Source organism: Protomyctophum bolini, assembly GCF_963924005.1.
Source record: "Protomyctophum bolini genome assembly, chromosome: 6".
Classification (NCBI taxonomy): domain Eukaryota; kingdom Metazoa; phylum Chordata; class Actinopteri; order Myctophiformes; family Myctophidae; genus Protomyctophum; species Protomyctophum bolini.
This window is the reverse complement of record NC_137867.1, coordinates 35,345,960-35,372,258: the sequence shown is the minus strand read 5'-3', so window position 1 is coordinate 35,372,258 and position 26,299 is coordinate 35,345,960. Positions and strand designations below refer to the sequence as shown.

The following is a 26,299-nucleotide window of genomic DNA, read 5'->3' as shown; positions in this document are numbered from 1 at the left end:
ACAGTATAGTGTCACTAAACTGAGCTCAAAATAGATTTCCAGAAATTGTAGGTTAACTGATAACTCCTACTGTTTCATTGAGAACAATGAGACAATTAACATTTCAGACAGACCACTAGATGGCAGTAGTGGCCATAAATATAAAGCTCCTTATGAAGCCCTTATGGTTTATGCAGTGGTTCCCAAACTTTTTAGCATAATGACCCACACTCCCCCGGGACCCAAACTAGTGAAAATAGCCAATTTCTACATGAAATTACAATAAATAAATAAATAATCACTGAATTTGTTTTTAATTCATGGAAAAAAATGCATTTTTGTAATGTGTTTTTGAAAATGTTTTTTAATAATAAACTAGATAAAGTGCCCCTCGGGGCACAGGTGTCCACCAGGGCAGGTCAGGTTGTGGCATCCTGGTGGCGCTATAATAGGCCAATGTGAAAAGGGTGGCATTTCTTCTTACCTTGGATGGCAATTGGATGATTTGTTCCAAAAATGTGTTTTTGTAGGAAAGTCTGTGAAACATTTCACGTACATTGCACGCTAAATGTAGGAAAATGTAGTAGGCTTTTTTTCCCTTTATTGATACACAGTAAGTTGACAGGAAACGGGGAGAGAGACCGTCAGGCTGGATTACCAGCATAGGTGCCTGGACCACTAGGCCGGCCCAGGCCGATCTATACTTTCTAAGGGGCATGGGCAATTACCTCCTCTGATCTATTACTATCATACCCAAAAACAATTAGTTACGAAAGATTTGCTGTTCACCCTCAGTCAGTGACTGACTCAGAGGCATACTATAACTGATACTGTAACCATGTTGTTTTTCTCTCTGTAGAAATGTAGAAATAGAGAAACATTAAAATAAGGACATATCAATGTCATTATAATGACAGCATTACTTGAGTCAAGATGTCAGGCAATATTAAGAGAGGAACACATAAGTGGTAATAAGTAAAAAGGTAAAATTATTTTCTCTGATGTGAAAAACTAACACCTAGACACAGATGTGAGATTAAATATCAAATGGTTTTCAGCACAGGCTCTTCCTCAGAGACAAGGATATCAAATGCACAAGCATTGCATGTCTGCATGGTCACAGAGAAGCCACAAACCATTTAAAAAAAACGCTTCACTTCACAGCATTCCCAAGCCCATAGTGTGTCAGTAGGGTGCCGGCGTCAAGTGAGCAGTCTGACAATGCAATTCATCAGCCATTTGACTAATACAATCCCAAATTGCAGGCCTGAGAAAATAGCTGGCATACAGTTCCCTGTACGTGTACACACGTGTAGGTGACCGTGTGAGGTTACTGAGAACGCTCCCCTTTGCTGTCAACCGTCATCAGCTAATGAACTACTTACAGCAGTCAACAAACTGCATTCCTGTTATGCTCGTCATCTCACACACAGACAAGGTTAAATGCGCAGCCAAGCAAGTTCACATTCACACAAAACACACCTATACAATTATGTTGACAGGCCATCATGTGTGTCTCTTGCTAGTTGGCGCAGAGTCTTCTTGCTGGCTCTTTTTGACCGTGTGTGCTCGTGTGCATGCATATTATGCATACAAAGCGCACATGTCAATTACACAACCACTTGGAACACAGTCACATAAAAACTCAGCACAAACAGGCTGCCTGAAGGACTGACTGACTCACCCAACTCTGCTGGTCCCTCTCTCTGTGGGCACTGCGACTCCTCATCCTGGAGAGGCTGCCCTCCACTACGCTGTCTGATGGCATTGAACGACGAGAGACACTGCGAGACCGCATCCTAGTCAGCTCCTGATGGGCATGCAGTGGATTCATTAGTCACATTCTGCAGTGCAATCAGTGGAAAATAAATCCTACAATACATTTTGTAACTCCATACTCATTTTACTATACACACACACACACACACACACACACACACACACTCTCTCTCGCTCTCTCGCTCTCTCTCACCTGGGATCCTTGAGATCTCCTCTGGCCCCGGGCATTGCCAGTGCGACCCTGAAGCTCCGATTCCTTGGGGGCCCACATCAACTCCATAGGAGTGCTGTTGCCACATGGAGCTCTGCCTGGCGAGCCAGCTCTGCCGATGTCTCTCCTGAGGCAAGCTGTTGCACGTGGTGGTTCATCAGCCATGGCAGACCATCGTTTTTCTGGGGTCTGGTGTCTCTCCTCGTGCTTGAGAAGGAGCTGATCCAGGCTGGGTTTGTTGCCAGGCTTCCTGGGCGGCTCGGGTGCAGCCGCGGGTCTGTCCACAGACATCTCATCAGGCTTCAGCTCCCAAGGGTCCTGGGAGGATGGTGTCCACGGCAAACTTGTCCTCGCCGCTAAAGTCTCTGGTGCGGCCTTGTTGCCCCTTTCAGGGGTGAGGGGCAGGGATTTAGCCCCGACATCCTGAATACCAGCAACGGGGAACACTTCTTTACTGGGAGAGTGTTGAGTCTGGGACGTGAAAGAATCAATGTCAAGAATGACAGGTTTGTATGGTTCATCTGTCCTGGGAGAGGGCTGTTTCCAGCGGGAGGAGGGATCACCGCGTTGAGACGAGGCTTTGGAGTCCAGATCCAGTACTTTTGGTCTGAGAGGTGATGGGTCCACCCGCACTTGCTCCTCTCTTCTCTGCTTCTCTTTTTTGGCCACTTGTCTCATCTTCTCCGCCTCTTCTCTCTCCATCCTTTCTCTGAGTCTCTGCTTCTCAAGCTCTGCAAGCTGCATCCTCTCCCTCTCTGCCTGCTTTTGTTTTTCAAACTCCAGCAACTGTCTCATCTCCATCTCTTTGATCCTCTCCAACTCCTCCTTCCGCCGTCTTTCTTTTTCCAGTTCCAGCTGTCTTATCTTCTGGTTCTCCATCTCTCGCCTCTCGAAGTCCAGCTTCTTCTGCCTCTCCAAGTCCCTTTGCTTCTGTCTCTCCAGCTCTCTCTGCTGCTCCAATTCCTTCACTCGCTCCTGTTCTGCCTCCCTCAGTCGCCCCGCTTCCAGTTGCAGGGCCATCTGTCTCAGTTTGTCTGTCTCCTCCTTCTCCCTGAGTCTCTGCTTTTCCAGCTCCTGCCGCTCCATCTCCATCTTCTGATGTTCAAACTCCTGGAGCCGTCTTTTCTCCATCTCCTTGATCATCTCCATCTCATCTAACCTCTGTCTCTCTCTTTGTATTTCCAACAGCTGTCTCTCCTTGTCCAGCTCTCGTTGTCTCTCCACCTCTCTCTTTCTGTCTTTATCCAGCACTCGTCGTCTCTCTTTCTCCAGCTCTCGCTGTCTTTCTTTCTCCATCTCCCGCTGTCTCTCTTTTTCCAGCTCTTGTTGTCTCTCTAGCTCTCGCTGTTTCTCTATTTCTCGCTGTCTGTCCAACTCTCTTCTCTCTCTCTCAGCCTCCCTCTGTCGCTCCCTTTCCAATTCCCGCTGCCTCTCTTTCTCAAGCCGTCTCTCTCTCTCTAGTTCTTTTTGCCTCTCTCTTTCGAGCTCTACCTGCTTCTGCCTCTCCTTCTCTAGTTGTCGTCTCTCGCTCTCCTGCTCTTTCTGTCTCTCTCTTTCTATTTCCTGTTGTCTTCGATTCTCCATCTCCAACAGCTTCTGTCTTTCCAAATCCCGCTGTCTCTCTTTTTCTAGTTGCAGTTGTCTATCCTTCTCTAGTTGTCTCTCGCTCTCCTGCTCTCTCCGTCTCACGCTTTCTAGTTCCTGTTGTCTTTGATTCTCCATCTCCAACAGCTTCTGTCTTTCCAAATCACGCTGTCTCTCTTTCTCTAGTTGCAGTTGTCTCTCCTTCTCTAGTTGTCGTTGTCTCTTGCTCTCCTGCTCTCTCTGTCTCTCTAGTTCCTGTTGTCTTCGATTCTCCATCTCCAACAGCTTCTGTCTTTCCAAATCACGCTGTCTCTCTTTCTCTAGTTGCAGTTGTCTCTCTCTCTCCAAATCCTGCCGTTTTTCTTTTTCAATCTCTATCTGCTTCTGTCTTTCCAATTCCCACTGTCTCTCTTTCTCTAACTTCTGTGTTCTCTCCCTCTCCAGCTCTTGCTGTCTTTCTTTTTCTATCTCCAAATTCTTCCGTCTTTCCAGTTCCCTTTGCTTTTCCTTCTCATATTCCTTTTGTCTTTGTCTTTCAAATTCTCTCTGCCTTTCCCTCTCCTTCATTCGTGCAAATTCTAAATGTTTCTGTCTCTCAATGTCCACCTGTCTCTGTTTTTCCCTCTCCAATTCTTTCTTCATATCTCTCTGCCTGTCAGTCTCAGTCCTTGTGTCTCTTTGTTTCTCTACATCCATCGCTTCCCCTGCAGTGTGCTTGTCCCGCATTGAGCCTCGCTCTGTTTCTGACACTTGGGTCCTCTCCATTGGCTCCTCAACTTGATATGGACTTTGAAGACTTTTTCCAAAAGCCTCATCTAGCGAAGGGTTCCTTCTCAACTGAACTATTTTCCCCTGAGAGCCCCATTGTCCTGCTCTGGCAGAGACGTCGTCAAAGGGCACTGGGGTGTTCCCTGCATCTGCAGGAGGAACTGGTTCTTGTATCTGGCCAGTCAAAGCAAAGTAGGTGGCCCTGGGTTTAGGTTGCTCATCTGCTTCCAACATTTTCAGTCGTTTAGGGGCCGCTGCAGCTTCCTCCCTCTCCGCATCCCTCTGTCTCTCTGCCTCCCTTTGCCTCTCCAAAGCCAGCTGTCTCTCCTTTTCCAATTCCCTTTGACTTCCTTTCTCCATATCTACCTCCTGCTCTGGGCCAGAAGCATCCCACTTTGGCAGAGCTCCAACCCTCAAGTATCGAGGTAGCTGAGCCAGACCAGTGTCTCCTTGAACCGGAGGAGTCCTGTCCACCGCTGGAGGTCTGTTCCCTTCTGAACGCCTAGAACGAAGAGTCATGGCCTTATCCTCTAAATGAGCCGAGGGGACACTCTCACTCACTGCCCTGCTCCCCTCCACAGCCTGCACAGTGTCAAAGGAATGCATAACACGCATGGGGCTTGAAGGAGAGACAGGCTCTCTATAGGTGGCAGTGACCAGGGTTCCATCATCCTCATTGTCTCTTTGTTTGATTGACAGACTCCTGAGTAGTGCATTTCCCTTGTCTTTAGGCAGGTCATCGGCCAACACCTGTACACTGTGCCTTTCCACAACGTTCTCAAAGACGGACGCTCGCACCGTTTGTACCTCACTGACAGCTTCACGTTCCTTGGATACACTTCCCATGGGCTGTCCCTCATCAGATCTCCCAGCTACAGGAGAAGGGGATTCAACTGTGAGCTGCACTTGTGCTCTTATGTTGTCCTCCGTCATCTTCGTTTGGTCACTGGAGCTGGCAGCTGATGCTTCAACCTAAGAAAATGCAGAGATACAGAGTTTTTTTTCTTTAGCTACAATAATGTCATGTTTTTTCTCCTTCTAACTTTAAGAAAAGCCTTCAAAATGTTATAGATAACAGTTTCTAAAAACTGCCCACATATTATTTCCCTTTGGGATTAGATGTACACTTGGTGGTTTGATTGTTATACCAATTGAAAAGGGTATGAAACATAAGTAGATGACAATCTATGACAACATTTCACAAGACTGATTACCAAAACATGGTATTGTGTTCGCAAAGACTTATTTAATATTAACCGTTATGTCCTTGTACCTTCTGGCTCTCAAAAGTGTATTCATAAACCAACTAAATAGAAAAAGCGGTACTCCAAAATAAAAGATGCAAGACTGGCTCAGATGCAATTTCTCATGTCTATTTGCAAACGCTAAAAACATATAAACATGAGAAATTCCATCTGAATTGCATCTTTTATTTTGGTGTGCCGCTTTTTCCATTTAGTTGGTTTAGGAGTAAAGTTATTTTCAAAGCTGAGCATCTACTGCCTTAACTAAGGGCAGTTTCTAGAAGAAGCGCACCTGTTTCTCTTTCTTTATGTGTATTCATAACGGTTTAAAATTTTACTACAGCGAAGATCATGTCAAATTCATGTATGGTGAAAAGTTTTCATTTCTTTAAAAAAACACTATCTAATAGTCTTCATATTTAGTATGGCAAACAGGAAAGACGAAAACACAAAGGAAACAACTGACAACTTCAGTGTAGAAACAATATCCCACTCCTCATTGTTGGCCCCATAACAGTGGGTGTGGTGCTGGAGCTGGTAATCAAAGCCTCACCATGTTGACCTTTTCTCAGTGATCTCTCCAGAGCATGTTTCATAACCCACACAGCCATCAGGGATGACAAATGTGCCTGCTGTCTTAGGTTTCACAGCTTTGTACCTCTACACTCTACAGCACCAATCTTCTTTTCACAGCAATGGCCCATTTCCCCAGAGAACTTCCCCTCGTGGAAAAATGAAGTCAGACATTGATCCATTACAAGTGTTGTGATCCAACAATTCTTTCAAGTTATACGTCACTGACCATTCACTACATGAGCTTATATTACATGACATACTGTAGTTTCATTTTATTTCATAACAAAGTGCCGGCAGGACACAGCAAGACATGACAAACGATATCAAAACAAAACCATGTCCTTGTCAGTCATATTTGAATTCATATTTGACTACATGGATAAATCAAACCATTTCTCAACTTGGTATGTCCCATTTCCCTTTAAGGATCCTGTGAACATACTATCTATCGTCACGGTCAGGTGGAAACCTATCTCTAAAACCATTCCTTTTTTTGTGGGCTTGTAGATCTGTTATCTTCAACTCTTGTATGATGAAGTGGGGCATTCATTTACAAAAATTATGGACTGGAGATATGGTTTCTGCACGACAGCAACGATATCTTAATTGTTTGTGTTTATGTAGGCTGTAAAAGACCACAATAAGATGCAGCTCATTCCCAAGTATTAAGTGTAAAAGCATTCTACCTCACTGACTCTCAGCGAGGTCATCATTTGCCTGCTGCACAAATCTCCTACATCTGAAAGGAGAACTATTTCCTGTCTTACCCTGCTCTGAGGATCACTGGCACTGTCATGGTGGTCTGTCGCCTCACTGAGCAAGGGACTGCCAAGGTCTGTGGACCCATCAGGGGTAAACCTGAAGAAGACAAAACATGACATCAAATTAACTCCTGGACAACAAAAATATGAGATTAAAGCAGACTAAAAAGTTGCTTTTTTACCTTTTGGTTAGGTCAAGGGGCAATGGGCGGGGCCTTGGTGTCGGTTTCACAACAGGGTTCTGAGTTGGTGGTATATCCACTGTCAACTGCCTGATTCGCTGCTTGACACCTTCCAGGGGTAATTCAGCCTCAGAGATTGGCTGCACCGGAGAGCGGGGTTCTGGCCCTTGGCCTGTGACACCCACCACAGGAGAGGAGGAATCGAGGAGGAGGCTTATTCGTCTCTTGATGCTACTGCCTCCGCTCTTTTCCTCAACTTTCTCTGTCCCTTCTTTTCCCCTCTCATTCCCTGGCTCCGATACGGCAGGTTTGGCTCCCCCGCCATCTGAACCTTGAGGTATGGGCAGCGTCATCTGAGGGGCTTTCTCCCTTTCTCTCCTCCGTAGTGGTGCCCCTTCTTCTGGAGTGTTCTCCTTGCTGTCCGTGTTGGGGGGTTTGCGATGCAGCGAAAGACCGATAGACTCAAACTTGGAAGTGAGGTCAGCGGATAGGGGCCGCCTTCCAGCCCAGGGAGGTGCGGGTGCAGACGATTCAGTCTGTGTCGGGGAGGGGAGGAAAATGGCTGAAACCGGCCTCGGCCTGGAGCCCTTCGACTGGGGCCGGAGGGCAACAGTTGATGTCACTTTTTTCTCTTCCTCCTTCATCACCTCCTCCGCTTGCCCTATCTGACTCAGGAAGCCCATGGACTTAGCTCTGGTCATGGAAGATCCTCCTAGCCTGCTACCAGACCCCAGACCTTTCTCTGCCTCTTTTTTAGTGCTTCCAGACCACTCTGCTGCAGGGCTCCTCAAATAGGAGTTATAGGACACTCCCACAGCGATGGGTTTCTGTCGCTCGGCTGGCTTAGGAGGAGTAGGTTTGCTGGAGTCCCAGATGGGGAGAGGGGGCGCGGGTTTAAACGGCTGTGCCACAGGTTTGGTCGTTTGCCCAGTGTTCAGCTTAGGGGAAGGTTTAAAGGAGGTAGGAGCAGGATGACTGGGGTTGGTCAACACTGGCCTGGGTTTACAGGTGACACCTACATCTGGTTGCTGAGGTTTTGGAGTGCTCGGAGGGTCAGGTTTGTAACTCAGGGGTCGGGTAGACTCTGGCCGCGGCTTGGGATGAGGCTTAGGGGCGAGTATGGGTCGAATGGTGGGGTTTTTCTCCACGGAAAAAGGCTTGGGAGTGAGCCGTGGCTTGGGGCTAGGGGCAGATTTACTGGGCTCAGGAGTGATGATGAGGGATCCATGGATGCTGGAAGGGCCCTCGGTGAGGCTCTTGTTGCTGGAGTCAGTCAATGGACTGAGGTGCAGGCGCCCTCCCACGCCTGTCCTTCCCACCACCTCCCCAGTCTGCACCTCCACCTGAGCAGCCATGCTCTTCAATAGCACCTACAGAGAGGAGGAGATAGATCTTTAATGTAATAAAAAATAAAGAAAGTATAATAATAAATGTTGGATTATCTAAATAGTTTGAGTTAACGTGTGTGTGTGTGTGTGTGTGTGTGTGTGTGTGTGTGTGTGTGTGTCTGTATTTACTGTACTGTGTAACAATATAGCCTATATAAAAACAGAAATGGTTCTAAATGGCACTAAAAATGGTTCTTTGGCTTCCAATCATAGGGAAACCTTTTGGTCTTAAGGTGATATATAGCACCTTTGTGACTTTGTAAAATGGTTTTATATAGAACCATTAAAAGGGTCGGGATCCATTTGTGGGTCACAGAGTAAACATCTTTTTTAACTCGTTTCCAACAAAGACATTATGTATTTATTTTTATTATTTGAAAATATTTTCAAATAATTCAAAATAATTTCAAAAAATCAACCAAACATTTTCCAAAAAAGAAATTCAATACCAGTATATAAAACACACACACACACACACACACACACACACACACACACACACACAGACAGACAGACAGACAGACAGACCCCCTGGGCACACCTTAGCGGACAGCCGCGGACAGAAGAAGCCGTCTTTTACGTAATTTCCGAGTTTTTAGACAGCTGGTGGATGGAAAAGAAGCTCCACCTCCGTGGCTGACTGCCGCGATGGACAGATTCCCGGAAACGCTCTCTTCCGGAGAGCTTCTTTTCCATCCACCAGCTGTCTAAAAACTCTGAAATTACGTAAAAGACAGCTTCTTCTGTCCGCTAAGGTGTGCCCAGGGGGAGACAGAGACATAGCTGGTAGTTGGAGTGATTAGGCACTGCTCAAAAACAAGAATACATTCTTATATATAATTCTGATACAAATACATATCATGCAACCTCATGATTTTGACATTGTGTTGAGGTTGAACAGAGTAATTGTAATCTGTCTGTCTGTCTACTACACAATATATTTATGAATTTAACTGAAAAAAAGTTTAAACTCAAAATCAGAGCTAGTGTTGAGTAAAAACAAACAAAAAAAATATTCAAATTAGCCTACATTTTGGTATCCGTCTTATAGCAATAGTCTATAAAGTTTATAATAAGGTTGACAATTGAGTCATTGTGCAGCTTACTATTCAAAGTTTCGACACACACACACACACACACACACACACACACACACACACACACACACACACACACACACACACACACACACACACACACACACACACACACACACACACACACACACACACACACACACACACAAGAAATACTGAAGCTATAGAAGCTCACTGCTTTTTTCATTATTAAATAGAAAGTATGCTGTTAGTTTGGGCCCTGGGGAGACACCAAAAGTGTAACTTTTGGGTTTGGGGAAAAACTGCTATATAGCCTCAATCATCTGAAAGAACAATCTGAAAAATAAGTAAAAATGTTTTGTGTGCAGGTTAAACAGGCAAGCTGTAACCATGGTAACAGTAGTTTACGTGTCAGGGTAACAAAGCGCTTGATAAACACTACGAGTTCAGACAAATATTTATAAATGATAAATCAGGTTAAAGTCGGACTCGGCTACTACTCTCTCAGTCTTAGGACGGATTCAGTCCAGAGCCGGGCTCTAAAGCTGATCTACCACCTTCAGCAATATCTCATGGCATTCCCTCGTGGATTTAGGTGCTTTTATAACTGAGTAGCAGCACCATTTAATTGGTAAAAAAAACACACACACATGCAGTTTTAATAATATTAATAAAAGTAATGTTTTTGTTCTATAGTTCTTCGGCCGTTCGTGGGGAAAAACATTCAGTGATCGGGAATCTGGATTAGACCCAAAAAAGCTTAAAATAGGCATTTTATTGTATTGTAGGATGGGAAATAATCAAGACTAATGACGCGGCTTTACAGGACTCCCTTTATCTCTAGCCAGTATTCTGGACTTTGTCTTGGGAGTGCCTGAAATAGCCGAGTAAGGGTATGTTTTCTACAGGATACTGATGATTTTGACAGGATAAAAACAACACCGCTGATAGCTGACTGAACAGGCAAACGGTGATCAAGGGAGTGATCACGATTATGAAATTTGGAGGTGGATCCTGTGAGCAGGAGGGGCAAGTGCGCTGTACACAGTGTACAGTGTAGAACTGCTTTCTTTTCCTTGTAATAATAACTTGCAGGTCAGGCTTAGGCAGTGTAATGGAGATTCTACTGACAGCTCATACCAGTCACTGCCATAAGATATTTAGATCCTCCCATTATGGAGGATGCTCATAATATGATATTAACACACTAGTTACTTCCCTTGGAGCGTTAAGGAAGCAGAGTGAAGAATATCAGATAACATGTAACATTAAGAACTGTGTGCTCTGTAGTGCTCTTGGGACCTACAGTCTATCAGTTGTTCTGTGCCTGAAAGAGCTGAAACAACATCAACCACCCAAGTACTTCTCCGTCAGCCCTTTGAGAGCCTCCCCTCTCTCAGCTCTCAATAATGCTTTCCACATGTTCCAGTCTTGCAATACTCTGTAACACAGCTGCCTTTAGTACGCCACAGAGATATATGGCCAGAGCTGCATGTTGATGCGATTATTCGCCTTGGCATGATTTAGGCTGCCTGACCTGCCTTAAACTGCCATAGAGTATCCCACCATAACTTACCTGACTGGTTGTCGACCGTCTGCAGTGGAGCCTTGGTTTCTGTGGTACCCGCACAGTGATGTCATATCACGCTGGAAGAAGTGGCTGGAGAACACTGAGGGTGAAGGAGAAACTTTGTGTCAACAATACAAAGCTTTCAGAGTGTAGCCCTTAAGGCTGTAGTACACAAATCACAGCAGTAGAGTTTAGCAAGTTAGCATCAGTTGGCCTCAATTCTCCTGCAGCACATTATTTTCAGACTTCCCACACACATGATTCTTACAATGACACAGACTAACACAAACATAGGCACACCCACGCATTCATGTCGATCGACGATGGACATGTGCAGACAAAAAAAGGAATGACAAACAAAATCCATAGAGAAAGTTAGTAAATGAATGTCTCTCAATGTTTACATTTCTCCTGCCCTCATATTTGCACTATGCTCATTGCTCATGCACGTCTTTCACCACTATCTATTTAACATACGTCTATGTAGTCAATCAATCTATGAATATTTAACCATATACCATGATGTTGTGCATTGTATTGCCGGTTTATGTATGCATTTGTATTCTACAATTCATATTGTGCTGCTTTTTGTATGCACAGAAATACCTTTCCAAATCCCTAGCAAATACATTTGGATCTTTTGATCCAATTGGACCTCTAGATACGGGTTACACTAAAGGAAATGATGAACAATTTTATATTGAAGGCGGGGACTGAGTGTACTTGGTTAACTGCGTTTGAAAACTTGAGTCTGTACATGTTGACAGGAAACGCCTTTGCTAAGCTGGAATGCTAAACATTCAGTGTGATGGTTGTGTCCAGCACGGCAGGGATTGGGAAAGAGTGTACTAGGGCTGACTTGTATAGCTGGGTCTATTGAGTGACTATAAGTGTAGTGTAGGCAGTATATACATTAGCAAGACAGTATGTCTATTTAAGGATCCTACAAATAAACATGTTCAGCTTGACCCTAACCCCACTGGTAAATGCTGAATAGTGAATATATATTTAGACTAGACAGGTCTTTCTGTAAAGCGACTTTGGGTACCTAGAAAAGCGCTATATAAATCGTATATATTATTATTATTATAGGCCTATATTAGACTGACATTTGAGAGGGCTGATTAAACATCATACTTTACCCTATATGCTATGCATCCAAAAGTCTAAATTACAAGATAATAATAATAATAATAATAATAATAATAATAATAATAATAATAATAATACATTAGAATGCCTACTAAATTTTGCTTTACAAAACAGAAAACTAAATAAAAACAAAAAAGCCTACAGCTGAAAACTGTATACAATGAACCTCGTTTCCTGTGCTTTGAGAGTGTTTGTATCAAAGGGATGTCAAGTAATGACCTTGTTAAGCCAGTTTTGCAGAGGAAACTTCCCAACAACATCAAAGGGCAACAGCGAACAGCCTCAACAGTGGATGCAATAACAATAATAAAATATAAAAGGATGTTGAAAATAGCTAGTTCTCCAACACTTGTGGATTACTTCAAAGTTCAAACAAATCTCCAACAGAACACCTCAGGCTTGAACTTGATGGTGGCTGACTGTACAGTAAATCAAGATAAACCTGTCAGTAACTGCGTATTGGCCGCGATTCCTCGTAAATCCAATAATGTACTTCTGCATTCAAGGGTCCTAAAACGGTTCGGACTAATCCTTGACACAGTAAATTAACTTATACTGAATGCAAAGCAGCGGGCAAAATACGTTACACACGCATTAGTTTATTTCCCACTTTGCTGACTGAAGAGATACCAATAGAAATAAGGTTTTGAAACAGTCTGATAAGATTGTGAACGCACAACTTTTCAACAAGTGTTTACTCCTGTCCTCGCATCGCTTAGTTTTAATATTCATAAACACGCACAAGTTGGCACGTCAACCGTAACTATAGAAGGCTATAGAGATATCCAATTAACCGGTTTATATTCCAAATCCCTGGGAGAAAACCATGAAAGCATCAGTCTGTTGCGGGCTATAGCTAGCGTCAGCCATCGAGCCAAGACGCTGAATACGCAAAATGGAACCATCGACCAGTCCAAGTCCAGCCTTCTGCGCTTGTTAATTTAGAGACAACTTACCAAATGAAATGACAGAGCCAGTTTTTTGTCTTTTTTCCCCCCACGGAGTAGCTCCTAACAGACGGTATTTCTGTACGCTGCTAAAGTTGTTGTGACCCTGCCTGCACTGTGGCCAGAACACTGGCTAACTTAGCTAGTTTGGTTAGCCAGAGCCAACTGAGTATCTATCCCGTGTGTCTCAGGTTGCAGTAAACGTCCCCTCATGTTAAAACAATGTTAACATAACACGCTCGTCAAGTCGTACCAACTTCCCAGTTGCCTGACTTCAAAATAAGATATTTGAAAAGGGTCGTAGAAATGTGGTGGTAGACCACCTACTCTACTGTATCTCTTGCTGTCCGAAAGAAACCAGAAAACCACCTTAACGCCATTTAAAAAAAATGTGTGTGTGTCAGTGTGTCACAAATCAATGCTATTGAACACCGTTTACTGTATGTTGGCATTGGAAAGTATTAAAAATGCTTCTCGAAAACCTCCTAACCTAACTCCATTGAATCCTCAAACTATCTGCCACTATCTTTTTTCATAAATCAGTTTTTTGATTGATTGATTGATATATTAACAGTTTGCAGAATTACAGTACATTTCAAGTACAAATACAAAAACTGTTAACTGTGAGTGGACGACACCATAGGGCCTATACAGTAGGGCCTATACAGTGAGGGGAAAAGGGGGTGGGTGGGGGATTCAGATTTTACGGGGGCCCGTTTCGAATTGCAGCCGTCCGTAGGTGCCATTTGAGAGCAGTTTTGAAGGAGTCTAAGGATTCGCATGTCTTAATGACTGTTGGTAGGGCGTTCCACATTTTGGTGGCATAGAAGCGAAATTAATTTAGTCCGTTGTTTGTGCCGAATCTGGGTTGAACAACGAATACTATTGAACATTGAACACCCTTACCTGTGTGTTGGTTAAAAAAATATTGAACCAATGAAAAGTATTAAAAAGCGCTTTGACAAAAAAACCCTAACTCCATTTGAGCTGGATGTTTTTTTTTTCTTCATTTCCTGAACTATGAACATTCAAGTCCAGACAGCAGAGAATGAATGATATACAGTTAAGTATACATATTAGGCCTACCTGTAGTTCCTGTCCTGTTAAGATTGAAAAATGGGTTCCTTTGTTTATTTTAAACTGATATCCTTTTTGTTTAACGTCTGTATTTGTTTACATTCCTCATTCATTCCCATATTAATTAAAAACGAACATGAGTCAAATTAATGTTACTCTTATCTTGAAGTACACTAACCGGAAGTCGAATGTTCATAAGTACGGCTTGATGAGCGTGTGAAGTTTATTGAAGCCGAGTAGTCGACTCGACAGACTGGTCAGGTTGCAGCAGTGGGTTGCAGTCGTTGGCAGGGCTGGCTAGACTATCCTGCTGCGCTGCCACTGTGCCACTGATGAGGGAAACGGGCTAACGTGATTGATTGTTGAATACCCCATTTGATTAGAAAGTTTGGGAAATCGTTTGGCAGTAATACAAAAGCTATGCTTAAAGTCTAACACAAAAAGCCCCGGGGGCTTGTTTCCATTGTGGTCCTTTGTACTGAATAATTCATTATGACATACATTAGATTAGGCTACGCATCAGCAACAACACTAAAAATAAATATAGGCTAGCCTACTATATGTATTTACAGAAAAAAGGGGTGGAGGCTGCATGGCATTCCATATTTTGGGTGGAATAATGACATTTTCCAAAATATGAATGGATCATTCACAAAGGAATTTAACCTAATGGTTTTTGAACCAGAGAGCATTGGTTGGTCTCAGTTTTCCCCCGTGTGGAGAGTGGAGACACATACTTGCATGATACATGGTCCATAGTTACTAATGCATAGTTTCCTAAAGACTGGGTCGATTTCAGTTGGGTCACCAAAATAAATGTTTTGGCCTGGTTCTGGATAAGTATCAGAAAATCTTCTGCTAAGTAAAGCAGGCATTTGATACCTTTTACAACCACTTACAAGTGTGAATTAGGATTTTGTGCTTATGCAAGTAAAAGACAATATAGGGAATTGGGTATCCTGGTTTTTCTATCTTAAAATGGGTACCCCGAAAATAAAAGTTTGGGAATCACTGTAATGTAAAGAAGGGGTTAGATAAATGATTTCCTGTGTAAACATCTTTAGTAACAGCGCCTATATAAATATCGTACCAACAAACCGATTGTGCATATTTCTTTATTCACTTCTTTATTCATTGCAAAACTTTTGGAAAAGGCTATTCACAAGCCTATAACATTGCTCAAGATTAAATGTGAATCAAATAATCCTCAAACAAAACTGATTCTTTACAACACACATTTGCTTATCTCATTTAGCAAGCAGTCCTTATGTCAGCAGTTCTAGCCTCACATTTGGAACAATTTAAACTTGGGGTGAAGTTTCAAATTAGTAAACTTCCTGCACTGAACACAATAAAGAGAAATAAAGCAGAAGAAAGTGCATACTCATGGTGGTTTAGTGAATAACCAGGCAGAAAATACTTGAGTTCTCCTGAAACAATAGATCTAAATGATTAATTCAACACTGTTTTCTTTCTTACACTGGTATGAGATTAAGTATTTCTGTCATTACAAAATAGGCCATCCTTCTTAAAGCAATAATCCCCCAAATAAGCTATGCATTATCTTAAAGAGCCGTTTTGCTAACCACTGTTTATTCAATATCAAGGAATAAATACTTTTCCCCATTATGTCCAAAGACAACTTATCCATGCCGACAATGTTTGAGCCTTGAGCCCTGTTTGAGAAAATTTAGAGGATATTCAGAGTATGTGACGTACCCGCAGCTGGCTGACTGCTACTCAAATATACGTAGAGCACCCCATAAACTTTTCCATTATTATTCCTATACATCCTATAGGCAACATTCTGGGTCAACTTTAAGCCCAAGCTACATTATAAGACCTGGAAGCCAACTGAAACGAATTATATCCAGATCATTTAAACTGTCTTAACTGGCATTATGTGACCACATTCGTTATTGTCTTGTTTGCCTTCTACATATCTTCCATAAGGTCCATCTGTGGAACAGGGGACACTTTAAAACCTTCATCCCATTTATGAAAAAAAGAAAAGAAAAAGGATCCGATTGCTTGACAACCCAACATCTGAACGGTAGGTTAGGTTGAACAGTGAATGAGGCAGTATGAACTTTGGCTATGCACAAAACCTATTTCAATAGCTTATAATTCCAATACAATTGTCAGCATGGGACAAGACAAAATCAACATGAGATAGGGGATGAATGAGGATGATGATCATGAAATTCAGTGCCGTCTACTTTGTGTGGACCATGGATGTGCTGAACAGAAGCGTCTTCTTTTTCTTCTTTTTCTTCCCTCCTTTCTCTTCTGAAGAGAGACAGCAAGGATAAGTACAGCACCAGCTCTCTCTCACACACACACACACACACACACACACACACACACACACACACACACACACACACACACACACACACACACACACACACACACACACACACACACACACACACACACACACACACACACACACACACACACACACACACACACACACACACACACACACACACAAATATAATCCAATTACATTTTAAAAACTCACCAGGGTCAACCACAGGTTCTGGAGGAGCAGTTGCGCCATTGTCTAGTTGCAGAAGTGCTGCCTCAAAGGCCTGGCTGAAAGAGTTCTGGAAGCTAGGTACTGGAACACGATCTGACCCATCACTCTCCCCATCGCTATCCACAGCTAGAGGAGCCAGTAGCTTGTCTGCAGGACCATGAAACCAACAAGTGAACAGGGATGGCTCAAATCTTGTCTGTCAGTACTATAATGTTTATAAACTTACTCTACCTTGCTTTGGAGTCATCCTGGGTCCAGCTTCTCCCCTGGCTTTACCATCTCTTAGCATCTACAGAATAAAACAAGACAGAATCAAAAGTTGGAGTCATGCCACACATACAATGTGTCAATAACAGTATTGAATCTGTCAGTCTACCAGAACACTGACGATATAGCAAAAGGGCAGGGCTGCAGTTAATCGACTATTATGATAAATCTATTTGAATAAAATCAATTTATATTGTTTGCTGCTGGTTAAAGTTACAGGAGTGTATATAGTGTGCAATGTGAAATGTAACCTTTCAGTTTTTCAGAAAATAATCGATAGATGCAGCTCTAAAGAAGTGATTCATTTTACAAAAGAACATACCTGTGCAAAGGACATGCAGTTAGAGTCATCCTCTACACTGCCCACAATAAGTGAAGGGCTTTGTCCATTCAGACAAGGGAACATCCCTTCTGAAACAGCAGAGAAGTCATAACAATTTACTGTACATGGTGCAGCTGCTAAAAACTAAAAGAACAAAAGGGGGGGGGGGGGGGACTGAAGGAACAAGATGAATTGTAGTGCTGAGCAAATTAAGTACTGTATGAATAGCAGCTCTCACCAGTCACAGGGCTGCTGCTAAGTGGTGATGGAGGCGCCAACTGAAAGTCAGAGTAGACAGGGATTGCACTACTGTAAGGAGGTGACCCGAACTCTGGGAACTGCTGAAGATTCTCCAGGCCGATATGGACCTCTGGATCTGAGGGGGGAAAAGGAGGACGCAAACCTTACAGATGTCTCACACACTGTCCATGTCAAGTGACTGATTTGTAGACATCTTCCTGTAGTTTCTGTTTGCATCAATACATCTTTAGACATGCTTACATTTCCCTTGTTTCTTGTTCTCCTCGATCTCAATGCGCTTCTCCCTGCGCTTTTCATCCCTTGCTTTCTTCTGCCTGAGGCGCTTTCTTTTCTCGAGATCATCTAAAAAAGGTTGACATTTTTAGATAAAAAGAAAAAAGCAGCAAGACAAGCTCATTAACAAACACACACACACAGAGTGCCAGTGGGCTTCCTCTTAGTGGAATTACATTTACATCTATAGTAAATTTAAGGATACCGACCTGCAAATGTGTCCAGAGTTTCTTTGGACACAATGGGTGGCTGCAGTTCTAGCTCACAAATGCTGTACTCACAAGTGAGTGGCAGGTGAGCCAGATAGCGGTGCCTACGGCGGACATCCTGTAGGAGAGCATTAAAAGCAAATCAGTCAGAGAAATGAAAGCAAAATTACACTTTCGAAGAAGTTTGGGTTGTGTAGTTACTACCGGTAGTTACCTTATCAATCGATACAACTCCAAATACTAAACAGATAATGATTGAGTAGCATTTTTCTAAAAGTTATCAAGTGCTTTAAAGTGGAAAAACTACACTGTCTTGTTTGTATGAAGACTCTAAACATCCTCTTCTTCATGGTCTTACCTCAGTGATCGTATGTCCCACTATCTCCACCAATGTGGCAGTGATGGTGTCTGGGCAGTCCTCCAGGCTGCCATATTCACGCAACAGGCAGCGTAAATTCACAGGGTGCAAGAACATTTCCTGGCAGTCCTCAGCTGAAATAAAGTATAGATTATAATTCAAGGTACTTTCTGACAGAGAAATTTAATTGGATGACATGTTATAATTTTATTTTATCTATTGCCAAATAAGGAGCTTATTTTAATGTACCCAGTCTTATGTTGGCTGTTGTGTGTTTGTAAATGATTCCCTCAAACATTTTAAGCTTTAGCCTTCAGGTGGCTCAGTGGTAAAGTGCCTGTGCACCACGAGGAGGTTGTGGGTTCGAATCCACCGTGGGGGAACCGGTTTTGTCGAGCGTCTATACGAACACAATCGGTCCGTTTTCGGGGAGAGAAGCAGCCGGGCAGGCATTTGTCACTGCAGCCACTCTGGGGCAGCACCTGTCAGCAGTGAGTGTTGGGCTCTACATCCTCCCAGTGGGGGCTCCTCACTGGCAGGTGAGTCAGTAGAATACAACAGTAGTGTGAACACACAATGTGTATGGGGAGGAATCAAGTGTCAATGGCATTAACTACTAAATTGAGTAAAAAGGGGGTAGAAACGACACTAAAGTTGCAAAATCTCGGAAATATCCTAACATCACCAAACAGCAGTCCCAAGCTAATTTGGAACATATTTCAGTTTTGAATTATCCCAGGTGTTCATGACTGCAGATAACCCTCACTGCTAAACAGAATGCTGACTCTACCTTGGTAGAAGTAATAGTAGGGTCCATGATGTGCCACATTGACTGGGGGCCGGCCTGCTTCTGCCTGACCAGAAGGGTTCTCCTTAATAGGCTGGAGCTCTGTAGACTCAGCAGGTTCTTCCAGCACACTCTCCAGGATTCCATTTGGGCAGTCTGGCTCCTCACAAGTGGCCTCCTCTGGCTCCTCAAAGGTGGCCTCCTCTGGCTCCTCACAAGTGGCCTCCTCTGCGAACTCAGCCACCTCATCATCAAAGGCATTGGAGTATTGCAATACAGGCTAGTGGAGAGAACAACAGTAGTGATTACAAATATGAATATCAAAATGCAAGAAGAAAAAAAAGTTAAGAGGGTGCCTGAGTGAATAACCTCCTAAGAGCGCATAGTACATACTACATAAATAAGGCTACAGCCATCTACAGTAGCTTTTCTTCTTGAAATCCTGCATGCAGGTATAGATGTAGTTGTCTTGGGGCTTTAATGTTAATAGACTAGGTTCAATTCACATCCGGTCTAGAGCGAATACAGATTTCTACCTTATTGCGAAGGCAGTGAGCACTTACTATGAGACCTAGCAGATCATGTCTGTGTGTCCGTGTGTCTGTCTGTCCCGCTATCCAAATATGGAGTGTGTTGCATCAGCAATCACTCAGCTCCATATATGGGCACAAAAGGGGCCAGGTCCACTCAGCTCCAGATATGGGCACAATATTGCAATTTACGATCTGCGTTCGCTTCCCGCGTTCGCGCGTCTTACTCGTATACTTATAGCTCAATGGGTCTGGGTTTCTATTTATTGCTCGGATCCACAACATGCAATGCGAATTGATCCGTCCGTGGCTAGCTAGTTAACAAGGCGATACCACATAATGCAACATAACTCTTCAAATTCTCTCGCATTACTTCCACGCCAAGCAAAGTCCATCTTAATACAGATATTGCCTGTAATCCTTCTCTTTACCAAGTTGCAGATCTAAAGCTCTCAGATGTGATGCGCTTTGTATGGGGTGGTGCCATTGCAAAAAAAATCGATTAATCGATGTTCAATCGATACGCACGGGAATCGATTTTGAAATTTAAAATCGAATAGTCATACCAGTAAGACGCGCAAACGCGGGAAGCGAACGCAGCTGAGACCCTGCAGATCATGTCTGTCTGTCTGTCCCGCTGTTACTGTATATGTGGACCTGGCCCCTTTTGTGCCCATATATGGAGCTGAGTGGACCTGGCCCCTTTTGTGCCCATATATGGAGCTGAGTGATTGCTGATGCAACACACTAGCGGGCCTCGCAATTGCTGCTGTGAGTTTGATTGATTTAAATATGTATTAACAGTTTGCAGAATTACAGTAGGCTACATTTCAAGCACAAACTAAATACAAAGACTGTTAACTGTGAGTGGACGACCCAATTAAGCATTACACTGGTTTACAAGAGGGTCCCCTGCATGTTCAATTAATCAAAAGTAATAAGGCCTCGATTAAATTACGCTTTATTTACGGCAAGAGGAGAAGAAAAAATAAAGAGTTCATTCATGTTACGGTCGGGTGGTGCTTTTTTTTGGTGTTTTCACATCTGAGTTTCAATCGGAAGAGAAGCTAAATCCCTACATTTTCTGGATTATAATGCCTGTGTCAGGCAGTTAACTTGTTACGGTCGGATGTTTTATTAAGCCTAATTATTTGTGCGTCACTGCTTTCATGAAGGCTGCAACAGTTGTTGCTTATCGTTTAAAATAAATGAGACCAATGCAAGCATGCTTTTCTCTCCGCTATATCGTTGTTTAAGCCAAAGAGTCACTGCTCGCATCGCGCGCCTCGCATCGCACCCCCCCCCCCCCCCCGCTGGGTTTATGATCGATCATCAAATACGTGATCAAAGGTCAGCCCTACTCCACAAGATAAGAGACCATGTTCAGGCAATAAAGATAATCTCATCGCACACATTTTGTGGCAAAAGACAGCTAAACTCTAAGTCACTGCTTAGCTGTAATTTATTCAACAAGTTTATTTACTGGTCAGCCACAGCCAGAAAAATTACCTAAATCCATATTACCAATGTTTGAAAGGGGCATCCATGCCAAGCGCCTACAACCTTTTGAGGAAAATTGTTAATGGCCGATGTTTACTACTAGACTGACCTTGGTACTGCTGCTGGTTATGATCACCACATTTTCCACAGGGGAGGAAGGTTCTTCCAGAGTGAGTGAGGACAGGTTGTGGTCCACAACATTTTTCTTCTCACACGTCTTCTGTTGCTTCAACACAACTTCCTCTCTCTCCTAAGACGCAAACAGATAACAAGAAAGACCACCTTGGAACCTTAAATTCAGAGTCAGATTATTATACTTTTTTAGCCTGACACTCAGCCTGAATTTTCATTTCGTTTCACTCCATTATTCAGTCTGAACGCCCTCCCTACTACAACCGTTTCTGGGATGGTCTTCGGTGATTGGTTCATACCAACCAATCAGAATAGTAGGAAAGCAGATGGCATTGTGTCAATCATGTGGCTATGGCTAACCTGTTTGCTAACCAAACAAACACAGCCAACGAGCGCTACTAGTATGTAAACAAAAACGGTAAAATATGTTGGATGATGATGTAAAGAAATTATTTATCATACGTCGATTTAATAGCCAGATTGATACGGCCGTGAGTTACCGCAGTGGGGGCAGTCATGTTTGTTTGTGTCTGGACGGCACTGTTGTTTGACGTCATCGAGTTGAAACGACGCTGATTCGTCGGTTGGATTTCCAACCGAGTCTGAGACCTCCTTCGGGAGCGTCACCAGACCCTAAATCGCCTGAACATAGTTTTTTAATGTGGCTAGCGATTCAGGGGCTGGAGCCAGGCTAATACTTTTTAGTAAATGAAAGAAAAAACCTGCATTCCAATGGATCCAATGTAGTTATTTAGTCACAAGCTATGGTTAATACTTTTTCATTGGTTCAATATTTATAAAACCCTTTTACTACTTTATACAAGGTGTACAAGCTCACAAAACTTTCAAATGTGATGCGCTGCGACTCTCCAAGCTTGTAGATTGGCTATTTTTGCACTTTATACGATGATTTATTGCATTAACACTTTGAGCGCATAGCCCGCTATACACAACATTTATTCCATTGTCGTTCCATGCACAATGCGCTAAACACGCCATTTGTTTTGTGTTTAATTTGCTGTTGTTAGATGGTCTACAACACATGTGCACCTAAATTATTATGCAAATGGTATAAATAAAATAAACTGTATAAATTGTATTATTAGAGGTGTGTACCTGCAAGTCGCATAGGGCACTCTCGATGAAACAGGATTCAGCCTCCACTTCCTGGCTGAGCTGGACCTGCAAGGTGGCCTTCTCTTCTGCCATCAGATTCAGCACCTGCTCTGGAGAGGCCAGCAGCAGCTTGGAGTACTGGCTGAGACACATATCTAGAAAACACATGTTCGAAAAGAGGAATATCACTTCAATTATCCATGTTACTGTAACAAGATTGTTCCATTTGCATTCGTTGTTTGGCCCATTTCTTATAGTTGCTGCAAAACCAACACAGTATTTTTATTTCATTAAATATGGATACTTTGTTTTCATACCTCCAAAGCGAACTGGTTCTTCCACTTTCACCCACTGAGCACTAGGCATGGCCACGAGAGCTCCCTTTTCTCTGCGCATCAGACGCATGGTGATGAGATCACCAACTGCATACTGCCTGGTCTCCATTGCAACCACACTGCAACAGGAGATGAGGCATGATTACTAAGACAATTGCTCAAATGCCATAGAAAAGCCATTCGAAATATTTTAACAGTTAAAAACATGGCTGTGCTTCAAAGTTGCATCTGTAGCACTCATTGGTATTCATTGTTACCTTTTCAGGTCAGCAGAATGCACAGCCTCGTAGCAGATGGGACACTTGGCCCAACTCTTGTCACTGAGTGACAGATAATGTAGCATGCATGGCCAGCAGAAGATGTGTCCACATCGTGTGATGTGGGCTGCCACTGGGGGGTACAGGCAGATCGGGCATGAGGGCACCTCATGGCTGTAGATGCGCTAAAAATGTAAAAGAAATCAATTTATGGGTTAATATCATTCAATATGATTGAGTGCAGTGACTTTGGTTTTGCTCTCAACTTAATCTATAATTACCTTTTTCCCCTCTGTATTTTGAATTAATGTGTAGTAGTGTGTACAACTAAAATGTATTTTTAAAATTAAAGCTGAAACCAATTCAAGAATTAGGAGGTAATATCAGAGAAACCTTGATAAAGGAAATTAAAATAAAAACTACACAGAAGACACTCACCACTTGCTGCACACAGTCCCAGTTAACCAGTGTATCTGGGTCAGTGAAGTGAGCTGTATAGTCCTGGTCATCAGTCACCACAAACTGGCAACTAAAATGAAACACCATTGAGTTCTATCCATGACAAATGCAATTATGAACTTAATATATTCTCTCACACAACTGTGTAAGCAACTAGATTGCTTGCCGATAGTTTAAGAATAACCAACAAAGTAAATTAAGACAACACAATACAGAACTGTATTTCAGGCTGCACAACTTCAATGGCCAAGGGTAGCATTTCATAACGCATAATTTATCACTATCGCACGACAGTGTCGTGAGTGACGTTAGCCATCTGTTCTAGCTAACGCCATGATCATGTTCTGTTCCAAGTACAAATTTAATTCAATTCAGATAAGTTGAGAAACCACTCACTTGGCCTGCAGAAAAAGCTCCTTGTTGAAGGGCTTGTGCGTGTGGCCCCACTTGTTCCGGCGGCCCCAGCCGGACTGGCCTCCTCCATCTCCGATGCCACCATTGGCCCCTCGGGGTTCAAAGGTGAAGTTGAGCAGGTGGTTCAAACTTATCTTTTTGGGTCCAGTAAATTGAGCCGGGCTAAACTCAGCCCGGCATGTCTCTGCTACCTGCAAAGACAGACAGGGATATTGATCTGTTAACACAGACAATTTGACTGTTAAAGAATTTAACTTTTCAAATACAGCACCGTTATTAATCTGTCACTAATATTCACTTTCAAATACAGCACTAATATATATATTTTTAAATGGGTCACAAGAATTGTACATTAGGACTTTGTGAGAATAGGTCAGGAATTCGATTCCAAAATGAAGAGTGCATAGTCCTTCAGTTTCTGCCATGAATTGGATTACAGATTTTATTTTTAATGCTTTGATGCTCACCTCCTCGCGTCGTCCTCCGCCTGTAACCCCATATTGCCGTCCTCCACCTCTCTGGGGGGGTCTCTTGTCAAAATTCTTGTTTTTCTGTGAATTGGTGCGATGAGGGCCTGTGAAACTGTCACTTTTAGGGATGGAAGGTTCCCGCTTGCGACCGTAACGCTTGGAGCCTCCATTACTCTTACCATCTGAAAAGATGAGATAATAAGTTAACACCTTGAAAGGGACCAAGTCAATATACAATACAAAGATAATGCCAATTATGCTATTCTGAGGGGAAAAAACTATGTGACTATATAGAACTTAAACCGAGGGGTGTGGCTGCTTGACATATTTATAAACACACGTGCAGCCAGCTGATATAGGGGCCCGGGGGCATATAAGCTAGCCTAGTAGGCCTACTCGCCTACACTTATTTAATGAAGTGAGTCGTGACAACACGTAGACTACAATGACACATTTGACATTTCAAACACCCCTTAGAGTAAAAGTATCCTCTTGTAACTCGTTAACAGTTACATTCATTAATTAGGTACAAACGCTTTCCTATGACAGGAACGTCATCCATATTATGTAAACACCATGGTCTACCACTAGGTGTCATCCGTAATCCTATATTGTAAACGCCATGCTACCACTAGGCCCAAAGCGGCCTCCATCGTGCCTAAAAAGGTGCATAATATGTTTACTGTCCTTAATATTACTATACATTTTCACCTGTTTTGGGTTTAGAATCGCCAGGTACCGGGCCAGTAGAACTCGAACGGGGTGGAACCTTGCTGCTGTTGGTATAGTTGGGATTTTTCTCCATATTGGTCTCCTTGCAGTGAGATATTTTGAGGCCAAGCTCCAGCGAGAGAGCCTCCGAGCTCTCTAGCATCAAGCGGAATAAAAACGGTGGGTGAAAGCGGACTGTGGTGAGTGTGGGTCAGGCGGCAAAGGCCCTGGTTCATTTCTATCAAACACGGAGACCCCATTACGGCGACATCTTGACACCAAAACAAACCGAGAAAAAAGAGAGACACAATATCGATGTCTCAATGTATGCAGGTTGAAAAATAGAGAACGAACGTCGCTCACTACGAGGGGCCTAGACCCCAAAAATGTTCGCTTTTTCTAAATGCAGAAAAGACAAAATGCCTTGAAAAGGCGCCGCACGTTTTCCAAATGCTGGAAAACGCGTAAATTGTAAGATTTTAACCAAAAAAAAATATGATCGCTGTTTCGAACTTGCACTAATGGCGACGGGTCGCCAGACAAGAACTTGAGGGACCCGGATGGATCTTCTACCAACTCCGTGTTTGGCAAAAACGCCCACTTAGGTATTTATGGGAAATGTAGTTTTACTACAGAAAGAAGTGCACGCTGCGTGTACCTGAAGCTTTCTACACAAGTCAGGTGAGAGAAATGAGTAATGAGCAGTTGAGACGAATAACAGTCTAAATCCATAATTTATTCTGAACCCTAACTGAAAACAGTAAATGAAAATCCACAGTCCCCAGCCTCACGTATTAGGACAATATCAGTCAACAGAAAAAGGTTGGGTGTTTTGTTTCACAGTTTTCTATTAATCTATCATGGTTAAAATGGAGTTTGACTTATGCCTCTTATTTTGCCCGCCTTTTAAGTTTATTAATTATTTCTGTGAACATAACCATGTGATCCCTTTCTATACCTGTGCTGTGTATATACGTTGTTTATATGTCTGGCCTCGTGGGGAAAGATGGTGGGTGGGGAGGATTGGGAAAGGAGTTGTGGGAGAAAATGTAAAAAACAAAGAGTTGTATTTTCATT

At 43.0% G+C, this 26,299-nt stretch overlaps 2 protein-coding genes across 5 annotated transcripts in view; both read right to left on the bottom strand.

The window, feature by feature from the left end:
• Window positions 1-13,396, bottom strand: part of LOC308317290 (uncharacterized protein) — a 33,389-nt gene extending 19,993 nt beyond the window's left edge. For both annotated transcript variants that reach the window (XM_080766177.1, XM_080766178.1), the window contains exons 1-6: window positions 13,209-13,396; window positions 11,107-11,200; window positions 7,085-8,454; window positions 6,909-6,999; window positions 1,952-5,293; window positions 1,664-1,789 (exon numbers count right to left, since the gene is read on the bottom strand). In XM_080766177.1, coding sequence (XP_080622303.1) covers window positions 1,664-1,789; window positions 1,952-5,293; window positions 6,909-6,999; window positions 7,085-8,439 — 4,914 coding nt within the window. In that variant the 5' untranslated portion in view covers window positions 8,440-8,454; window positions 11,107-11,200; window positions 13,209-13,396. The remainder of the gene's footprint in view (window positions 1-1,663; window positions 1,790-1,951; window positions 5,294-6,908; window positions 7,000-7,084; window positions 8,455-11,106; window positions 11,201-13,208) is intronic.
• Window positions 13,397-15,375: 1,979 nt separating this feature from the next.
• Window positions 15,376-25,785, bottom strand: rnf10 (ring finger protein 10). Of its 3 annotated transcripts, none has more exons than XM_080766180.1 (17): window positions 25,223-25,785; window positions 24,509-24,693; window positions 24,024-24,232; window positions 23,607-23,697; window positions 23,169-23,353; window positions 22,894-23,030; window positions 22,577-22,731; window positions 21,438-21,578; window positions 19,302-19,578; window positions 18,512-18,645; window positions 18,154-18,271; window positions 17,912-18,013; window positions 17,649-17,786; window positions 17,411-17,499; window positions 17,053-17,110; window positions 16,804-16,968; window positions 15,376-16,565 (listed from the first exon to the last, which is right to left on the bottom strand). In XM_080766180.1, exons 1-17 carry the CDS (start codon window positions 25,383-25,385, stop codon window positions 16,492-16,494), a joined length of 2,421 nt encoding a protein of 806 aa, XP_080622306.1. In that variant the 5' UTR covers window positions 25,386-25,785; the 3' UTR covers window positions 15,376-16,491. The 3 variants fall into 3 exon arrangements, with proteins under 3 accessions (XP_080622306.1, XP_080622308.1, XP_080622307.1); XM_080766182.1 differs by having other exon boundaries at window positions 15,376-16,562; XM_080766181.1 differs by having other exon boundaries at window positions 17,411-17,496.
• Window positions 25,786-26,299: the final 514 nt, after the last annotated feature.